The sequence below is a fragment of the Ciconia boyciana genome, chromosome 6, assembly GCF_034638445.1.
Source record: "Ciconia boyciana chromosome 6, ASM3463844v1, whole genome shotgun sequence".
In the NCBI taxonomy this organism is placed as follows: Eukaryota; Metazoa; Chordata; class Aves; order Ciconiiformes; family Ciconiidae; genus Ciconia; species Ciconia boyciana.
The window spans coordinates 53,536,048-53,555,850 of record NC_132939.1 but is presented as its reverse complement, the minus strand read 5'-3'; the positions used below and the strand labels follow the sequence as shown (position 1 = coordinate 53,555,850).

Genomic DNA, 19,803 nt, shown 5'->3' with positions numbered 1-19,803 from the left:
TTTTAGGTGATTAGGTAGAAACATAATAGGAAAATAAGCTAGTTTTTTCTCTTCTGGATTTTTGGTGGACTTTCAAAGCTTCTTGGAAACAAGGTTATGACATAGATCTCATACTTCCTGCCTCTCTATCCATCATTTTCTCAAAAGACCACCAACCGTATGGGTCTAAGAGAAGCCTGTTGCAGTCTGAGTTACAGATAAAGTACTGGAAATCTTGTGGGGGAAAAAAAAAAAAAGAATACATGGGAGCAAAAGTTAGCAATAGGAAGTCTGCCATAGAAAAAGGAGAAAAAGTACTCAATAACATCTTACTGAAAAGGTTTACAAATACAGTCAAGAGGCACAATAACAAATGTAAAAATAGAAATACGCGTTGCATAGGGACAGCTAGAATAATTCAGATGTCTCTGAGTTCCCCTCTCAGAAAAAGGGGAATTTTCACTATCGGATTAATAAATGATCCAGATATGTTCTCTCCATCCAATAGCTTCAGCAGTGCCTTGAAATTCTTCAGTCTTTGATGATGAGGCCTACATATTTAGATAAAGTGTAGCATTTCCAGGAGCATGCAGGAATTCAAAACAAATACAGCCTTTCCACGACTATGCAGTTGCACAGAATTCCTAAAAGGAAGCTCTGCTTGGAAGACTAGGGTCTTTCCAGCACTGTGAAATTTAAGATGATGATATGGGTTGAAAGAAACGAGATGACATTTCTGTTGAGGGGATTCATATGTACATTATGTAGGAGGAAGAGTCACAGGGTTTTAACTGCTGACCTACACAGGGTCAGGTTTGTGGTTCAGGTACAAGAACAGGGCTACTGCTTCTAGGGGATCTGTGGCAGGATGTGAAAACTGAGCAGCGACATCTGAGACATGATTCATAGGGTATGCTGCAAAACAGCGCATGCTGCAGGTATCCGAGATGTTGAAGTGCAACAAATCGATCTGCGAAAAAATAAAGTTCTTCAGAGCGGTCCTTTCTGACCCTTTTCAATTTCTTAAAATCTTTTAACAACAAGGACACCAGAATTATAGAACATGGCATTAAGGCTACTTTTAGTCCTAATGTTACATTCTTGCACAGCTTGCTAGCTTACAATATACCCAAAAGGTATATTCTGATCTTATAGATACAGCGTGATGTAAGAAGTTTGTTTGGGTTGCTTGTTTACTATGCAGCCTAGCTTCTTTCAGAGCTGCCTTCCTATTTATTCCCATAGGTGTGACCGTGTATTTGGCTATATCTGAATGGTCCCATTTAGGAGGTGTAAGTCAGAGCACAACCAGGCCATCCCTAACTGACCATGGTGCCCCCAAGCCTGGCTGCCTGAGCTGACCATCCATCAGCTCTTGAATCAACACTGTTTACAGCTCAGAATTTTAAGTTAAAGTGTCATTGTTTGCCTTAAAAATGAAGTGATGACTGGGAGGTCACAGACATTTGTAAAGCTGCAATGAGACAGAAGCAGCTGCCAGTAACCTTCCCAGCTGTCCCAGGCTAAGCCATTCCTTCTCCTCCATCAGAGCCTTCAGTAAGTTAACCTGTCTGTTTCTGACCCCTCTGTCCTCAGCCTATGTATAACTCTCCCAGGCTCTCTGAGTCATACCCAGTTTTTATTCACAGAGTTTTTACATTGACTTTCTAATCATTACTACAAATCCTAAATAGCATCAGCCCTGCTCTTGATTTCTGCACAATCATCTGGAATCATCTCCACTGATTGATAATTTCGTTTGAGCTACGTCGGTCACCCTGTATCTGACCCATGCAGAGCGAGCTTCCTTCATAGAATACAGTGTTGACTTTCCAGAAAAGCACCTGAGAACTATCCAAGTATATCATGTCTGCACCATTACCCTTACGAGCAACTTTGTAATTTAACAAGAAATTAAACAATTTTTTCCATAAAGCCACATCAGCTGCTACTGCTATATTCCCATCTTGTAATTCCTTATTGCATCCTGTATCAGCATTTATTGTCTGTGATTGATGTTAGATAAATCAGTCTATTATTATCTGTGTTCTCACTTGTCCAATTTGAACACTTACAGTCAGTCTTCATGTCTTGCAGAATTTCTGCAATAATTTAAGCTTTATTAAAAATTAATGTGGTTTCATGCTTCCTGATATCACACATGCAAACTCCTTTAGAACTCTCACATTCAAGTTCTTTATGACCTGTGTACTTTAAAATGTTTCCCTCTAAGAAAAGTTGTTCAATATCCTTCTTAATAATGACCAGGAAGGCACTTAGTTATCATCATATGATACAAATACATCACACATTCTTTCAAGTATAGAACAAATTTATTTATTAAACAGTTCTACTTTTTTGTATCAATATCAACATTTTTTTAAAATCTAGCTATAATAGGCCTGTAATAGTGTCAAGATCTGGACAACTTGAGCTGTTCCTAAAACTACCAACCATGCATATTCCTTGATGTTCTCATCCATTTTTCTACGCTTTGTAACTTGTAATGATTGCTAGGTTTGCCTTTTTTCTACTTCTTGTATGTATTTATTTCAAACTGCTGTGTTCACTTCCCCACTAAACTAGAAAAGTATTTTTCTGAATCTCCCCTTTCTTGATCGCAATATCCTGACTTCTGTACAGATGTCTTCTTCTTTATAGACCCCCCCTGCTTTGATACAGTTTTTTAATGTAATTTTTCTTTTCACTCAGTCATTTTCCACAGCTTTTTTGGGAACCAGTCAAAAACATATGTCTTGGGAACAAGAAGACATAGCCAGTGTCCGTGTGTGTATATAGTACGGATTGTAACCTTGTTTGCACATACTGAATGTAGCCATACCTCAATACTCGGGCAAGCACTGACTTTCATTCTAGCAATTATCTTTACCATAATAAAGTCTGAAGCTGTTAGTTTCCCTATTATGATTTTTTTTGGTCAGAAAATCATTAGCTAGGATTTTTAGGAACTCTAATAATGCTTTAGTGCATAGCTCCAAGTTATATGTCTGATCTGAAGTTCCTCATAATAAAAATGTAATTTTCTTTCCCAAAATTATGGGCAGATATTGAAAGAAAAAGTTATCTTGTTCTTTAATCTTGACTTCTGTGCAAGAGGCCCTCACTGGTAAACCCACTTTAGGCTTATTCCTATTACATTGACCAATATGCAGTTACTTTCCTATGAATATGAGAAGTTTAAAACTGTGTTCAATACTCCATTTCCTCATTTATTACTCAATTCCTGGTCTGCCAAAACCTCTGCCAGGGCAGATTATTTACAGGAACTAAGGGAGCCTAACCTTTTAACTCAGTTAAGAATGGCCTCTCACGATTCCTGAAGATATTTGCTTCTGGACAAAGTCCTTCAAACCTCTGGAAATGGAGAGAAGGAATTGAGATGTGACCTGACACACTTTTGCCTTCTAACTCATTACTCTAAGAAAAATAAACTGAGTAGTTTTTTTCTTCCACATCTACTTTCCAGCATGGGAAGTTGCCCTCAGTACCCAACCTTTCTTCTGGAATCACTGGGGTGGAAACATTTAAAAAAAATAAAAGCCCTTGGCAAATATAATGAGAATCGGGATAAAACCTGCCAAGTGGGCAGTATTGTTGGGCTGAGCATTGTTCAGACTGATTTCAAAATAAGACAAGGCCAATGAAAAGAAGCTGAACCCAAATTTTCCATAAAGCAAACTATGCAAACTGAAATCTGATTGAACTTCTTGTTTTCAATTCACAAAAAAACCTGAAAGAATCAGAACTGCAGCGAACAGTGGTCTATGCTTAATCTGATGGCCACAAGAGGGTACAATTTGTAAATTGTAAATGAGTATAATGGTCCCACAGAGGTTTCCCTAAGTGACATCAATCTTTTTTGAAGTCACAAAAATCCATCTCCAGAACTGCCTAAGGGAAATTCTGGCACAGCACCTCCCCAGGCGCGTCCCCTCGGGGGCTGCACCGGTCGCCAGACGAAGGCGGCGAGCGTCTTTCTGTGCACGTGCTGCGTGACGGTTTCCCTTCGTCAGTGCCCACAATCAGCAGTTCTCAGACAGCTGAATCTTTCCAAACCTTTTTCGTTGCATTAGCCAAGAACACCGCACTAAGAACAACTAAGCACAACATACTTTCAGCTACATTATGGACAGGTGAACGATACTCTTGAGGACATTTGTATTCTAAACCAGTCCTTAGGCATCCGAGCCAGGCCTAAAAGCAAAGGCCAAATGGCTTCATCTGAGCACATCAGGAAACTGGGGATCAGCTGTGGAGCTGGACACTGTCTTTCTCATGGGACAAGCAAAATAGAAGACAGAGAAAGGAAAGCAGCGCTTCACTGGAGGCTTCCTCGTGACACGTAATTAATTCTGGGGTGAGAGCTCATAATCTGTGGGTTTGGCTCAAACCAGCCCCAGTATAACTCACTTTGACAAACAAGTATCAATACTTGTTTGAAATATAAAATAAAAATAAATCCATCTGAGTATATAACTTGCAATGAGCTCCCACGTACGTAGCATAACTAGAATATATTCTGAAACGGACTCTCTCATGCAGTGGTGTGTCTGTGGGGTCCCAAATGCACTAGTATTTTTGCATATTTTAGGGAAATCTGTCAAACATATGTTTAGATGTTGGCAGCGCTGGCAAAAGCAGAGACTCGACAGCTTCTGTTTGTTATTGCAATTGTTAGATCCTATCTCTGTCTACAGAGACCCAACAGCCGCTCACCAGAAGCTGTTTAACTTTTGGATCACTCAGCAATGTGTAGCAGGAAAAAAAGAAAGAAAAAAATGCTCTTGCGAGAGGACCGGTCCAGTTGTGCTCAACAAAGCAAAGACAGCCCGAAACCAGGTCCCAGTGCCACCCAGGGAGGTGAGGAGCGGGAGCAGCTCCCCGAGGACTCCCCTGCGGTGGGACGCGGGGCCGCGCGTTCGTCCCCCTGCGCACACGTGGGGCTGCCGGCGGACCCCGCCTCGCCGCCGCGGCCGCGCTGTCAGCCCCCGGCCCCGGCAGCAGCCGGCGAGGGCCGAGGCGCAGAGCGCGGGAAGAGCCGCCGCCGGGCGCGGCACGCAGCGGGGGCAGGCAGCGGGGGCAGGCAGCGGGGGCAGGCAGCGGGGGCAGGCAGCGGGGGCAGGCAGCGCCGCCCCTCTGCTCCCTGGGCCGCCGGTAACGGCCCGGCCAGGGCCTCACGCGCGTCCCGCCCGCGCAGTCCGAGAGCGATCCCGGCAGGGCGCTGCGTTAGGGCGCTGCGTGGGGGTGGTGCTGGGCGCGGTGCAGGGCACGCTGCTGTGCGGCAGGGCTGCTGGTGCTGCGTGGGGCGGCCACGAACGCGTGGGGCCCGGCGGCGCGTGCCCGCCCGTGGGCGCGGAGCGCGCCCCCAGCCCGCTGCCCGCTCGGGGCCGCTGGCCCTTTAAATGCTGGCGGGCGGCCCGTGCTGCCGCTGGCTGGGAGACCCCGCGCCTCCAGTGAGAGGTGAAACCAAGATGGCGGCCGCGCAGTGACTGAGGCGGAGACGGAGCCGGTGGGAGCCGGGCTGGACGGGCCGCGCTGCAGCGCTCCGCGCCGTTGCCCCTTGCCCCCGCCGCAGGGCAGAGCGCCTCTCTGCCGGCCGGGCTGCTGAGTGCCTGGAGCGCAGCCACGTCGCAGGGTGCGCTGAGGCGTCGGGACTGAGCCGCCGCAGCACCGGGAGGAGGAGGAGGAGGAGGAAGAAGAATATGGCGGCGGAGTCGGGCTGGGAGTGAAGCCGCCGCCTGCGACCGGAGCCCATGGGGGAGACGGGGCGCTGAGCCCGCCCGCCCGCTTCATCCCGCCCCGGGACAGGCAGTGCCCGCAGGCCCCGGCCGGACCCGGCGGGAAGGAGGGCGGCTCCTCGAAGCCCCGCGCTGACGGGCGGCGAGCGAGGGGCTTCGGGCCTGGGCAGCTGCTGCACAATAGAGCCGAGCTCCAGGCCGGGGCGAGCGGCCCCTCTCCCGCCTGCGTCCCCCCGCCTGCTTCAGCCCGGCCTCGCCAGCCTCCCGCCTGCTTCCCTCGCCAGGGCCCCGGCCTCCGGGGTCACCTGCTCCTGTCACCCCGGGCCGGCTGCCGCCGGTACCATCTGCTGTCCACTGCTGCTTCCACTCCCGTGGATCCACTTCTTCTCCAGGATCCCTTCTTCACCTCTCCTGCCTGCCCTTCGCCCTGCAAAGAGCCTCTCTCCTCTCTGCGGCTCTCCCCTGCGTAGGCTTACTCGCCTTTTGTGCAGCGCCTGACTGTGCCTGGAGCAGCTCCCCTTTCACATCTTCACCTCTTTTCTTGTTCCCTCTCTGCCCCTGCGCCCCCCAGTCCTCTGTTATCCTCGATAATGAGGATCCCGTTGGAGCACTGAAGAGGAGTAAGAAGAGCTTGCTTGACGTGCCTGTGTGGGGCTGCTACCTTCTTTCCTGCTCCCCTCCTTTGAGGGGGGCCTAGCCCCCGACCAGCCTCCTGCTCCTCCAGCAATTGCAAGCCAGAGTGGTGGCTGTGGTGTGGCAGGCGGCAGGATGACTGACACCCGGCGGAGGGTGAAGGTTTACACGCTAAATGAGGACCGCCAGTGGGATGATCGAGGCACAGGGCATGTGTCCTCTTGCTACGTGGAGAGGCTGAAGGGCATGTCCCTGCTAGTCAGGGCAGAGAGTGATGGTAAGTGTGTATGTCTGAAGGTACAATCTTTGCTCATCCCACCCAGAAAAGGAACTGGGCTTAGCTTTGTGTCTGTTGCCTTCATGTTTTGCTGTGTAATTCAAATGTGATTCCTAAAAGCAAGTGGGCACTAACCATAGTTCATTCGTGTTAGGCCAAGTGAAAGAAATGGAAGATTGCCATCAAGTGCAAGCATAGTAGGCACTCGGTTCATAGTGAATACACAGCGTTGCATACAAAATGCATTCAGGTCTTGTTGTAAATCTTACATGGGTTTGGATATCTAGTGATCTGTCATTAGATGTCCAATGTACTCCAGTTTCAAAACTGATCATTGTGATGTATCCTTCCTTAGATGTTTCTGGAAACAATCCCCTCGTGAAAGGAGTTGTTCAAAACTTGGATCGTGTTTTTTAGTATAAATTTTTAAAAGGCCAGTGGATGGCTAACACCCTTTTTTTTTTTTTAACAGAACAGCATTTTCAGATATGCTTTTTTTAATGGAATAGTAGTTCTCAGTCCTTCAGCAGTTCTAGATCTGCCTGTAAATAAATTTAAAACGATGCATTATCAACTTCCTTCACGTTTTCTGACAACATATGACAATAGTGTAGGTTGAGTAGTACTAACTACCCCTGTAGCTACATGTTTGGACTAGTCTTAATTATTGGTTAAGTAAGTTCATAACTGCTATGATCAGAGTAGATTTTAAAACGTATACTTTGCAATATCTAACGTACCATTTTGCTAGTAAAGTCTGTCAGTGCATGACATTACTTCATTAGATATATAGCTACTGTATCTAGTGACTTGTAGATCTAGTTGTAGCTTGTGACTGTCAACAGACCTTGTTATTTTCTTTGGCTTTCTCATTGTAGGAACTAGGATGAAAGGCAACTTGAGAATCATTAATTCTTACTGTTTGAGAAAGTTCTGACAAACTGTACAATAATCTCTACAGCAAAGATTATGAACTGATATGGAGAAATCAAACTTTCATCTAAGCAGGATTTTGATAAATGAGCTGATAAGCATGAATCTCAGGGTTTTGTAGTTTCTTGATTATACTTTAAAAAGTTAAATGGATACTTGACTTTATTTTATACTGAAGGAGATGCATTTATAGTTTGGCCTACTTCATAGTGTAAGAGAAAACATTCAAAATGGAAATAAACTTAGCTTTAATTTCAGCATGAGGGAGGTAAAAAGAAGGTTATCACTAAATTTTTAGGCTAGTCTTTGCGGTATATTTTGTTGTAGATGCAGTCCTTTCTGTCTACATGGCTGCTGTGCTTATGATTAAAAACTGTCATGTCTTCTATACACTGAACAATTTCCGGATTTTTTTTTAATCTTTTTAGAAAAGAAAGCAAAAGAACTGCAGTTCATAACCTGCTTGTGAAGAAATAGCCCATTCAAACTAAAATCCCTTTATTGACTTTCAGTGGGATATGTATGCTTAAGACTGATTAGAACTGGGATTGGACTGTTGTTGCCAGCTTATTTGTTGTAAATGAACATCTGTAAGAAGGAAAATACAAATTGGTATAAATGATCCCAAAACAAAGATGAAGTCATTACTTTGTGTTGCATAGCTAAGATACTCTAACCAAAGCAGAACTGTCTCAGACTTACTAATTGCACCTAATACATGGAAGTATATTTAATAGGATGCACACGTTAGACCTCTCTCAAACAGCATACATATACTTCAAGAGTATTAAATAATATACAGAGCTTAAGTTCTTAATTTAGTAGGTAGTACAGTCCTGGGTAAATGTGCACTCTATTAATAGGCTAGTTTTTCTAACTTGGTTGTGTAAACATCTCATAAAATTTGATTTATATTTTGTTTACTCACAGTGTCAATTGTTTGTGGGCTGATTTTGAAGGCAAATACAGTCATTTTTAAGTGTGAGCAAATGGTTTGGAAAAACGTAATGCCAGACTTGTGTTTTAGGTACTATGCAATTCGTGTGTTCCCTCATGTGCTTTTTTACCTACATGAAGTAGTTGACTGATTTTTTTTTTCCCTAGTTACCAAAAACATACAAGTACTAGGAACCTGACCTATATACCATTTGCCTCCATGTTTCCATTGCGTTCTCGTATTGTCTTTGTCAGCTCCTCCTCTTTCCACAATGAAACTTCTTCCTTCCTCCTTTTCTAAACTAGCTTTTCCTAGCGTTTGAGCTGAGATTCATCCTGTGCACGCTGGCATGTGCTTACTGACTTACTCCAGGAAGCTGACTGGAAATCTCGGGATCTGCCTGAAGTTGAGGGCTCTGTTTCCTGAGTGGGGGAGGCCGTGGGGGATGTTAGCAGTAGTTCCTGCTGTGCATGGGAAATTCCCGCTCCTGTTAAAGGGCCAGTTCGGCTGTGCACAGAGCAACAGCAGAATTACCAGAGGTTCATCTGGCTGACCGTGTGGGCGAGCACATAGTTCAGGCTTTTGATTGTGCAGCTGTGACTTGGTGTAGCTCCACAGCTGCTTTAGAAGTGGTTGAGATTTTATGGCAGGGTCAGGGTGTTCAGATAAGTAAGGGAGCTACAATCAGTATGCCAAGTCCAAGGTAAGCTATCAATTGGAGCAGTAAGAGCTGAATAAGAGTGCAACTTTTTTATCTATAGGAGTGTTCTTTTTTTTTGGTTGCTGTTTTTTAACACCGTCTTAAAAGAAATTAGAGCATATGAGTGATTTGTATTGCTATCTGAGCTGTCTAATGCTCCCAGGCACTAAACTTTAGGAGTCATTGCAGGCAATTTGGAGTAATCTATTATAGTGCAGAAATATCATAAACTGCTTTCAGATCAGATATATTATGCTTTGAAACAGGGAATTGTTTGGGTTTTTTTACACTTAAACAACTGTTAACTCTTACTTAAAACCCTGAAAAGTTCCTCTGTGTGATTCCTAGTTGCAGTGTATTCTACTTGAGTTGCAGTAGAGCAATAGTGAATTCTTTTCTTACAAATGATCACCTTCCATGTGAGTTTCTGTGTATAATCAGAAGGCTTTGATTTCTTACCTGTTTCTCACAGGGTATTTTAGGCTGCTGTGGCCTGCCTCATTCTTAAAATGTCTATGTGCTTCTAGATTTTCACTGCATGGTTTCAGATCACTTTTTTTGTTCTGAGCCCAGATGACTGAAGTCACCTCAAAAATGAACTTTTCTGTTCAACTAACTTGTGTTAATTTGAAGGCTTAAACTTTTAATTAAAACTTACTAGTTCTGTAACTAAACTTTTTGACAAGCCAAAGTCAACTCCCCCATTAGAGGCCATATTTGCCAGCTTTCTTTTAGGAACTCACTGATAACTTTTATTCAGAAGTTGTAGTTTGCCACTTCTGAATTCTCTATGTTAATGACTTTTGCCACACGGTAGGCATCCGCATCCTTGCTGTTTCTTTAGACTAGGTATCAGTAACCCTGTAATACTGGCAGAAGGCTTAGCCAAAATTTGGCTTAAGTTTGCTTTACATTGTTCAAACTCAAGGGATGAATTTTATTTATTTTTTGGAAAGCAACACAGAAAATTTTGTGGTTATGTACTTACCTTAGGTTAAAATGAAAAAAAATATGGGGGCTAGAGGGGATTTTTGTTTGTTTGTTTCTTTTCTCCTGGTTCTTCCCTCTCCTTAACGTTTGGGTTTGACCTTTCAGAAATGTGTTAGACTGAGGAATAATCTCTTGCAAATGCAGAGCGCGTTCTTGGACCTCGGTTTGAGCTGTTTCCTAAGTTTCTGTGGATTGGTTTCTGTGATTCAGTAGCAGCAGAACCAATTGCAGAATTTAAACCTCTGTGTGCATCTTGCAAAAAACAGCTCTTGAATTGAAATTTTCGTTTAAACATGAACATGTTTATACTGGTGAGGAGTAATGAGCAACTTTGTACCTCTTCTCCTTTTGAGGAAGGATCCACATAACAGTTTGGGAGAGGAGCAGTATTGCATATCAGCAGGTCTCTTCCATATGCATATATGTAAACAAGTCTGCAGATTTGGTGTTTAAGACTACTGGATTGGGATATTTGATGTTCTCTAAATATCTTTGAAAACAACACTGTATATTTGTATGTAATCTCTTTTGAACAAGTCTTTCCCTGTACGTGCATTCCCTTCACAGCACAGAATGGTGGTGTTGCACTAACAAAAAAACACAGCTGTGCTATATTGCATTACAGTGGCAAATAACAGAATTCTGCAAATCAATGTTTTCTTCTTTATAGGTGGTTTCAGATGTTACTTTCTGGCACTAATGTTTTGCAGTTACCTTTTCAAATTCATGCAAGGCTATAATTTAGAAAATAACTAGACCTGCTTAATTTCAGGGGGTTTATTAAAACCATAGCTTGTATTAAGGTGAGTTTTCAGGTCTTACCTAACTTTGAATAGAGTCATTGGGTTAATGAAGATGAAGTTCTGTTGGTGTATTTTTATAAAGTAGACTGGATAGTCTTAACGTATTCTGGGATAGTACCAAGAGAAAAATACCTACATAGAAAGTAATTGCTTATGACAAATGCAAGAGTAAGCATCTTGAACTGTATTTAGGAATCAATACTGATACTGACTTTGAATGGAGAAGAACTTGATTTGCTGTATGTTAAATTTCTGTAACCTTTTTCTAAAGAATGTGTTTGTGTTACAGACATCTGTTACTGTTGCCTGGTTCCCAGAAGCAAGTAACAGAGACCTAAGAGTGCCTCATACCAGGAAGGGGCCTGATCCTGTAAAACTTAACTGTATGAAAATAGACTCAATGAACTAACTAGTAGAATAGTCACTGATTTTTGAGTCGTTGAACCCTTTTTGGGGAAAAAATTGCACAAATGGAGCATCACATTCTCCAGAAGGATGGATTTGGGACAGTTATAGGTTATAGAGCACAGTTTATGCTTCGGTATGTTTCTGTGTCCAAATTAATATTTTTCTAGTTATTGTCCAGAATGGTGAGGAATAAGTTGAATCATGTGATAATGAGAAGCATTTCAAGCCTTATAAGGCTTGATTTGTCTCCCCTGCAAGCGTCAGGTTTAGTAGAGAAGAAATGCTCTTTTGTGGTAAGTCTAGTAAAGAGGTCATTCTCTACTATCTGCTTCTAGCCTGGAAGTTGAAATGTCTGCATTAAATTGTCTTCAAGATTTTTTTTTTAATAGTATTTTGTCAAACATGGCATTCAAGTTAGGTATGATACTCTGCTAATTTCAGGATTTCCATGTCTGTGGATCTGTGTTCAGCAGTTAAAATGTTGAAATTATGTTAGAACAGAAGAAGAGAGTTTATGTTATAATGTTGAAATTCTCAATTGCTTTTAATTCTTACAAGATTCTAATTTGTATTTGCTGCCATTAAATCTTTCTAGACAGTAAAGACTTTCTAGAAGTTAGTCAACCAAATTGATAGCACCAAATAATATTCTAAAACTTCATGTAGTTGAAGCTGAGGCTTTGAAACTGAAAGTAAGATTGAAGTGAAATACTGCCTATAACTGATGATTGTAATGGAAAAGGGAATGCTGTTTTTAGATGTTCACTAGGCAAACCCAAAATTCTAAGCTCGAGACTATAGCCTAAGTACCACAATGTATTGGATTCATCAATAAAGCTCACCTGAGATGTTTTCCTTTGCTGTTCTGCTCTATAGTTTGTGATTTTTATTTTTCTTTTTTAGTTATGCTGTCACACTTAAGCAAATAATCTGCTTTGTTAACAGAGCTGATGCGGGTTAGAAAACTGGAAAAACTCTTATAAAAAAAAAAAAAAGAAAGGGTAGTATATGTGGCTTTGGGAGGAGATTGCTTTTTCGTTGTGTCTTGTTTTCCCTTGAGCACTATTTAGTTCACTTTTGTTGTTGGATTGTATCTTAATTTGTAAACAGCTCTTACTGCAAGAGCAGTTGAGACAGCTTCTCAAGCCAATTTCATTAGTGAAGGCTGCTTCTTGTAGAACAACAGACTTAGAAATTAGGAAGAAGTAGCCATCACAGGTAAGTTACTTTGTTAATGAAAAAAAAGATTAATTAATTGTATCTGATTATCACATACATAGTAAGCTAATGAATATAAAAATCCTTGGTAAAGCTTCTAAATTCATGAAGTAATAACCTTTCTTACCCCACCTGGAGTACCACATCCAGCTCTGGAGCCCTCAGTACAGGAGAGACATGGACCTGTTGGAGCGGCTCCAGAGGAGGGCCACAAAAATGATCAGAGGACTGGAGGACCTCTCCTATGAGGAAAAGCTGAGAGGGTTGGGGTTGTTCAGCCTGGAGGAGAGAAGGCTCCAGGGACACCTTATTGTGGCCTTTCAGTACTTAAAGGGGGCTTATAAGAAAGATGGGGACAGACTTTTTAGTAGGGCCTGTTGCGATAGGACAAGGGGTAATGGTTTTAAACCAAAAGAGGGTAGATTCAGACTAGATATAAGGAAGAAATTTTTTACGACGAGGGTGGTGAAACACTGGAACAGGTTTCCCAGAGAGGTGGTAGATGCCCCATCCCTGGAAACATTCAAGGTCAGGTTGGATGGGGCTCTGAGCAACCGCAACCTGATCTAGGTGAAGATGTCCCTGCTCACTGCAGGGGGGTTGGACTAGATGACCTTTAAAGGTCCCTTCCAACCCAAACTATTTTATGATTCTATGATCTTCTATTAGTCAGTAGCAATTCTTCGGGAAAGGAGTGCGGAGGTTTTTTGTAAATGTAACCTATGAGATTGAGGATGGTGATACTTAGTAAACAAACACTGATTTGGTATATTTTTTGCTGTGGATTTTATAATTGGTATACTCTTCAGATAGTGGAAACTAGCTAGTCATTATTGATTCTACTGTGAGATTTGGAAGTACAATTTTCAATTCCAAGTATGTTTTTCAAATCCAAGGAATTTTGTTTTCTTGTCCTGCCTTCCAGATTCTCAGCCTTCCATACTTGAGGTGATTGAAGCATTTTAATTTTTCCTTAGTGTAGATTTTGTGAGGATATTTGGCAAATATTCTAGTAATATAAATATAAGACTGCCTTAGAACTGTAGCTGTGAAACTGAGAAGTTGAGACTTTTTGTAAAGAAAGTTTGGACTTTTCTTAAAGAATAAGTTTAAGCAGGTAAATGAATGGACAAGTGCCCCTTTAAAGAGGTGCTTGCAGCCTTATGTTTTAATTACAAGACTGACTATGCAAGTTAATTTATCAGTACTTCATGTGTCTTGAGTGAAGCTCTGCAGATACGTAAATTTAAGTCATGGCTGTAAAGAGTCCCTCATGCACCGGCATTTGTGCAGCTGAGCAGCAAGGTAGGTGAGGGAAGTGATTGTACCAAAAATAAAAGCAGTTTTAACAGTTGTTTTCACCTAGATGAACCCTCTGAACTATTTAAATGTGACGTGTATTAACACTAATGCTTATGCAAAAGGAAGGGCAAGAAAACAGACATGAGAATGGAATTGGTGTTCTATGTCTTAAATCAGTATAAGCTGCTGTGAAGCCGTTGTTCCTAAGTTATTATGTCTGAAGTTTTTTGGTATTGGCAGTCACAATGGTTGCCACTCTAAGCATTAGTTTCTAGATATGCTTTCCAGCAAACTAATGTAAGTGTTTTAGTAAGAACAAGTACCACATGATTAGCAAGTTTTGTACAGAACAACTGTAGGTGATCTACAGAATGCAGTTGTGATGCTTTTTGTGTGCTGATTTTTTGCAGATTTTATTGTCTCTAAAAGTTTTTCTGTGGAAAAGTCGTTACTCAGAATAAGAAAGAGGTTAAAAATCCAGTCCTTAAAATGCTCTTGAATGTTGTGTGCTATGTGAAGAGTATCTTTGAGGGAAAAATGAAACACAAAGCTGTAGAATATGGGTTTAACAGGCTTATTGTTGGGAGGAAAGGTGTTAATACCTACTTGAGGAAAGAGTGAACAGAAAATTCATGTTGAGATTAAAACTTTAGTACACATGTAAATAAATTGAACTTTTTTTTCCTAGGCTCTCTTCTTTTGGAGTCCAAAATTAACCCAAACACTGCGTACCAGAAGCAACAGGTAAACCTACTTTTTTTTTTTTCTCACGTTTAAAGGCAGGTTCTTTAACTTCAGCGATACAGTCATTTTTTTGCCTCTATTGCAAATTATATTGTATGTTCTTGTACCAAAAATAGGAGGCAAAGTAGCTCTCAACCTTTTTGTGCATTTCATGATACATGTGTGTTATTTCTGTGCATTTTTTATGAAGTTATGTAGATAACTTGCACTCTGTTTTACACCAAAAAAATGCTTTGGGAGAGACGGGCAAAGCATAGTTGTGAAAATCACAAAGTCGCTGAGGTTCCTGAGGATTATAGTATCTGAAATTAATATCATCTGGCTTTTTTATTCTTTATATTTCAGATACTACAACTTTCAATGTATTTTATTTAAGAGAAGACTAGAAGGCTTTAAAGCCATTTGCATGTTTACCTTTGTTTGGCTTTTACTTGGAAGATGGATATGGGTTACTACTGCTTCAAAGCATTCTGTATACATAAAAGCAGCTTCTCACCTCTAGTTTGCACCTTGCTTCAATTATTTAAGCCATACATTGTGAGCCCCTAAAGAATGCTGCTGAGATGGGTGAGGAGTGAACTGTGTGTCTTGCACTTCGTTTGGTGTTCTTATCTCATGGATGCTGAGAATTACCCTTAGAGGTTTAGAAATGCTGAACCAGATTGTATTCTGTTCCCTGTCTGGTCAGCTCAGACTTGCTAAAATCCCGTCAGGTACAGTTAATGTATTAAAACACTCTTCAGTCTTTATTATAAGCATAGACATACTCTAGTTTTGCTCACAGGAAGTCTCAGTGGTTGTGTGGCTGCAGCTGATTGTAGGATTGTATGTTGAACTGAATGGGGAGAACCAGTCTGGGTTTAAAATATCCTTTCTTGGAAAATTTAACCTGTATCTGCCCCTTGATGTAATTCATCGTGCACCATATAAACAGTCTGAACATACTGAACATACTGGTAAGGCCAGCATGGGCTGGAGAATCAATTGCAGGGAGTAAGAAAGGACAAGACCAGCAAAAAAGCTATGCAAGCTAACTCTTAGTTGTAATCCTGACTAGCTTGAAGTCATGGTTCTATGATACAGCAACTCGACCTTTAGGACTCCTAAAATGACATTGAATATTTCACAGCTCTATGGCATAAAGTGCTGATCTAGTGTAAACTTGCTTTGCTGGTTCAAATCTGTTCAAAGAGCATTGAGGGGCAAGCTTTGTATCAGTAGGCTTTATGCCAGATCAAACATGAAGCCTACTTAAAGTAGGCATAAAATTGTAAGATCAGTGCAAACCACCACACATGCCTGTCAGTGCAACAGCATTTCATATCTATGCTCATTGCTACTCTGGGTCAGACATGTGTTGCAGTCTAGCACTGCACAAATCAATACTGGTGATTGTGAAAACACGGTTAGAGAAATAAAAATATTAAACATGAATCTGTCTGGTTAGAACAGCACTGTACATTTTCTGTGCTGGAGAAGGAAAAGTGCTGTTCTTAAAGCTTTCAAATGCTGCATAGACAGAAATTTATATTTGCAGGTGGGTTGTTCATACTATTCAAGCAAAGCAGTATCTAATATAGATTAAATATAGGGCTCCACTCTGAGCCTTAGAAATACCAAATCTTTCTTGGTGTGTGTATTAATCCTACTTTGTAACGTGTTATCTTTCAGGTGAGGCCTACTTATCCTTTCCCTTAGTAAAAGGCAAGTTCAGGGTTTGAACCTGATTCCATATGAGCTAAGCTTGGAGCTTAGCAGCTGAAAGGAAGAGTTGTTTCTTTCTAGCTCTGAACTGCCTAAACTCACTAAACCACAAGAAAATCAACTTGGTACTCCAAATCCCTCCTCAAAAACTGGTAACTCTCTACATCAGCAGAAATTTCGAGCCACCTCACACAAGATCCATTTGTGGAACTGTGGGATGGAGGAGTGAGTGAGATCTTTCCTTTTTGGCTGCAGAATGCCACTTAGGTCACCTCAGCTACTAGTGAAATGACAGCCTGAGATAGACTTCCTTTTGAGTTTGCCTGCAGTTGTCAGTTGCACTCACAAAATTTCAAGAAAAGTCTCCTAGAAACATAAGACTTAACACTGGAAAGTTACTTTGAAGTTTTATGGTCTTACCAGCCTTTTATCTCAAAATTTTTTTTGAGAACCCTCCATTCCCTTTTAAAGGGGTACATAGCACTACATCAGAGCTGTTTTTACTGTGACATAATTAGCATGTGACTTGTGGGCACTTCAGATATCTAATGGAATAAGTGGATGAGTTCTGACTTTTGCATAGGCTGACATGGGGCTTCCAAGGAGAAACAATCTTTCATTGGACCAACTAACAGTTTGTGGTTGGAAGGAAGGAGAGATGTGTGATAGTTAAGCTTTTGAGGAAACTTGCTATGCCAGTTGCTTTGGGTTCTTCAACAAGCCTGTAGATACCTTTGTGATAAACGGTGAAGTTCTTCCACTGGTGAAAGAACCTTCTACCTGTGCTGCACTATTAGTGCCGGTGTGAAACAGATTGTCTCAGTAATTGTTGATATCACAAATTACTCAATCTCAGCATACGCATATGTATATTTTAATGATAACTGTCACAGCTTAGATCATTATTTGTCAAAATAATAGTGTGAAGACCTGAGTACAAGTTTGCCTTGCTGCCTCTGTTCTCTTGGAGTGTAAAACATCCATGGAGACCACAAAAAAAAAAAAAGCCATACCCTGTGAACCTGAGCTTCAAGTAGGATTTTGACAAATTGTCTGCTTTAGATTTCTTGGGGTTTAGGATTGAAAGCAATGACTTGTGGATTAGTCAGGTCCCTGCGTGCACGTAAATGTTGATCTAATCGGTGGTGGATAGCAACTGTCTGCTCTTCCCTTTGGAAGAGAAGAATACTTGGCAGATCTTGAGCCCTGCTCAGGGACTCATTTTTCATACATCAACACGGTCCTGAGATACTTCAGTTTGTACAGTCTAGTACCCGGTCTTCCCAGACTTGCGTGTCATCTAGAGGTTTGAAATAATTCCTTAAAGCATGAAGCACGTAGGCAGTCTTCTAACTACCTTTTCACTGGTCAGGTAAATTGGATTAGTCTTTCTGTCACAATGAAGAGTCATTTTCTGCTCTGCATTCAAAAAGAAAGATAGGTCTGTGTATCTGATTCTGTAACAGAATTGCTACCAGTGGAAGTTTTTGGATGCTCTGAACCATGTACTTCCTTGGCAAACTCATCCTTACTTGTATTAGAACTAGAAGAAAGGAATCCATATGAGGAAAATAAGCTAGAAAGAAAACAACTTGAGAAACTAATGTCCTGTGGCTCAGAAAAAGGACTAATATTTCTTATGTTAAGGTACTATTTGTAGGCAGAAGATTTCTTCTGAAAAAGCAAAAAGTGCATCAGTACAGCCATTCGGTCTCCTGACTTGTGTTCTTGTTTAGGGCTATATGTTAAGTTTTACTGGTATTCTTATTTTAAAATATTTACAGTAATGGTTCTATAACTTTGGTATGGAATATTCTGGATTTAATTATGGGTAAGTAGCACACAGCTTAAAAGCAAATTTTGTTTAGTAAGTGGAATTTAATTATACTATGGGTTGCTGGACCACACATAGAGTACTTAGTTTTCTTCTTCTGTTGTTGATTGTTTTCTTAATATACTAGTCAAGGTGGAAGAGACTTTAATTGTAATGTCCTGGTGAAGTCAGTTTACACACTTAAATCCATGCTCTATTTTAAAATTTTTTTTTTAAAGGCATTAAAATGACACAATTCCAGAATGCTAGTGACAGAGGTGCTGTTCTTAAACAAGTGATCCTTCTTCAGAAAATGAATAATTGCACTGGTATTTTAGGACAGCACGCCTCTTCCTATGCAACCTTAAAGGAGAAATAAACTCTGTATACATAGCATTTGTCTACAGAGAAAGCTGATATAGATGTGGACTAGGGTATATACTTTTCAATATACTTTCAATATAGTTTGGCAATGCTTTAGCAATAGAACAGTAAAGACTTATATCCTCAACTTGATTTTGGATACATCCATGTACATCCTGTAACCCAATGATGGAAGTATGTATTGCATCCCTTTTTGTGCCTGAAACAAGGAAGACTTGAGTTGCTTACAGCTTCCAGCTACAAAGTCTTGCCTCTGAACTAGAAACTTCAGTGTCTCGTGTCCTCTGCTTTTGCAGTCCCTTTTTCAGTTCCTCACAAGAACACAAAGCTTAAATTCATCCAGAGTACCATCTACTAGCTATGTAGCTCGAAAGTGGGTATCCTTGAATAATGGAGAGCAGTTATTAATAACAAAGCTAAATTTTGAAAAGATCCAAAAAGGCACTGGCAGAATGCTCAGAGAAGACGAACTTCCTACCCTCGCTGTCAGGACAAGCAAGCCAACAGTGAAACTATTTCAATAAAATCTGTGTCTATTATAGCTAAGATAGTAAGGAAAAGCGTGTGGTTTTGTGGGGTGAGGGGAGAAACAAGGGGAGTGACCGCTGTTGGTTTTGGGGTGGGTTGGTTCATCCATTTTAAATGATCACATCTTCACGCATGTTTTCCTGTGAAATCTAATTTTTCTGCTGTTTCTGGGTATGGTCGCTAGGCCAGTGAGTTGAGGTTCTGTTACAGAACTAATAAACTGATTTTATTCCATGTGATTCATGGGAATGCAGTGACAAAATGGCTAACTGAGAAGTCACATATGATTGTTGAGCTTTCATAGAAGTTGATAGAATACATTCTGCCAAAAGACTGAGTGTGCCTTCGGTAGGTTATTCCAGTTTTTGGGATAACTTGTTAGCACATACAGATATCCAGGTTCTAGGTGAACAAATGCACAAAACCAAACACAGAATTGAAACTTCATATTACATTACTGGGGCAGGTTTTTTTAGCCTGAAGATTCTGCTGCAACCTACCATGATAACTATATATATTTAACGTAAACCTGGGTGGTGCCAGTAGTTTATTTCATAAGCAGAAAGCTGCTTAAGAAACTGTACTTTTGATTGTAAATCATTAGCTAGCAAGATGCTGAAAGGTGGGTTGGCATGTCCAGGGAAGTGTCTGTAGCTGTAAACAATGTAAGAGTTTAGATAAGGAAGACTAG

The 19,803-nt window shown here is 41.2% G+C and overlaps 1 protein-coding gene across 1 annotated transcript in view; it reads left to right on the top strand.

The window, feature by feature from the left end:
* The first annotated feature begins 5,209 nt into the window (after nt 1–5,209).
* PPP4R3A (protein phosphatase 4 regulatory subunit 3A) overlaps nt 5,210–19,803 on the top strand; it is a 46,024-nt gene continuing 31,430 nt past the window's right edge. The window contains exons 1-2 of the mRNA XM_072863992.1: nt 5,210–6,648; nt 14,628–14,683. Of these exons, the coding sequence (XP_072720093.1) occupies nt 6,507–6,648; nt 14,628–14,683 (198 nt within the window). The 5' untranslated portion in view covers nt 5,210–6,506. The remainder of the gene's footprint in view (nt 6,649–14,627; nt 14,684–19,803) is intronic.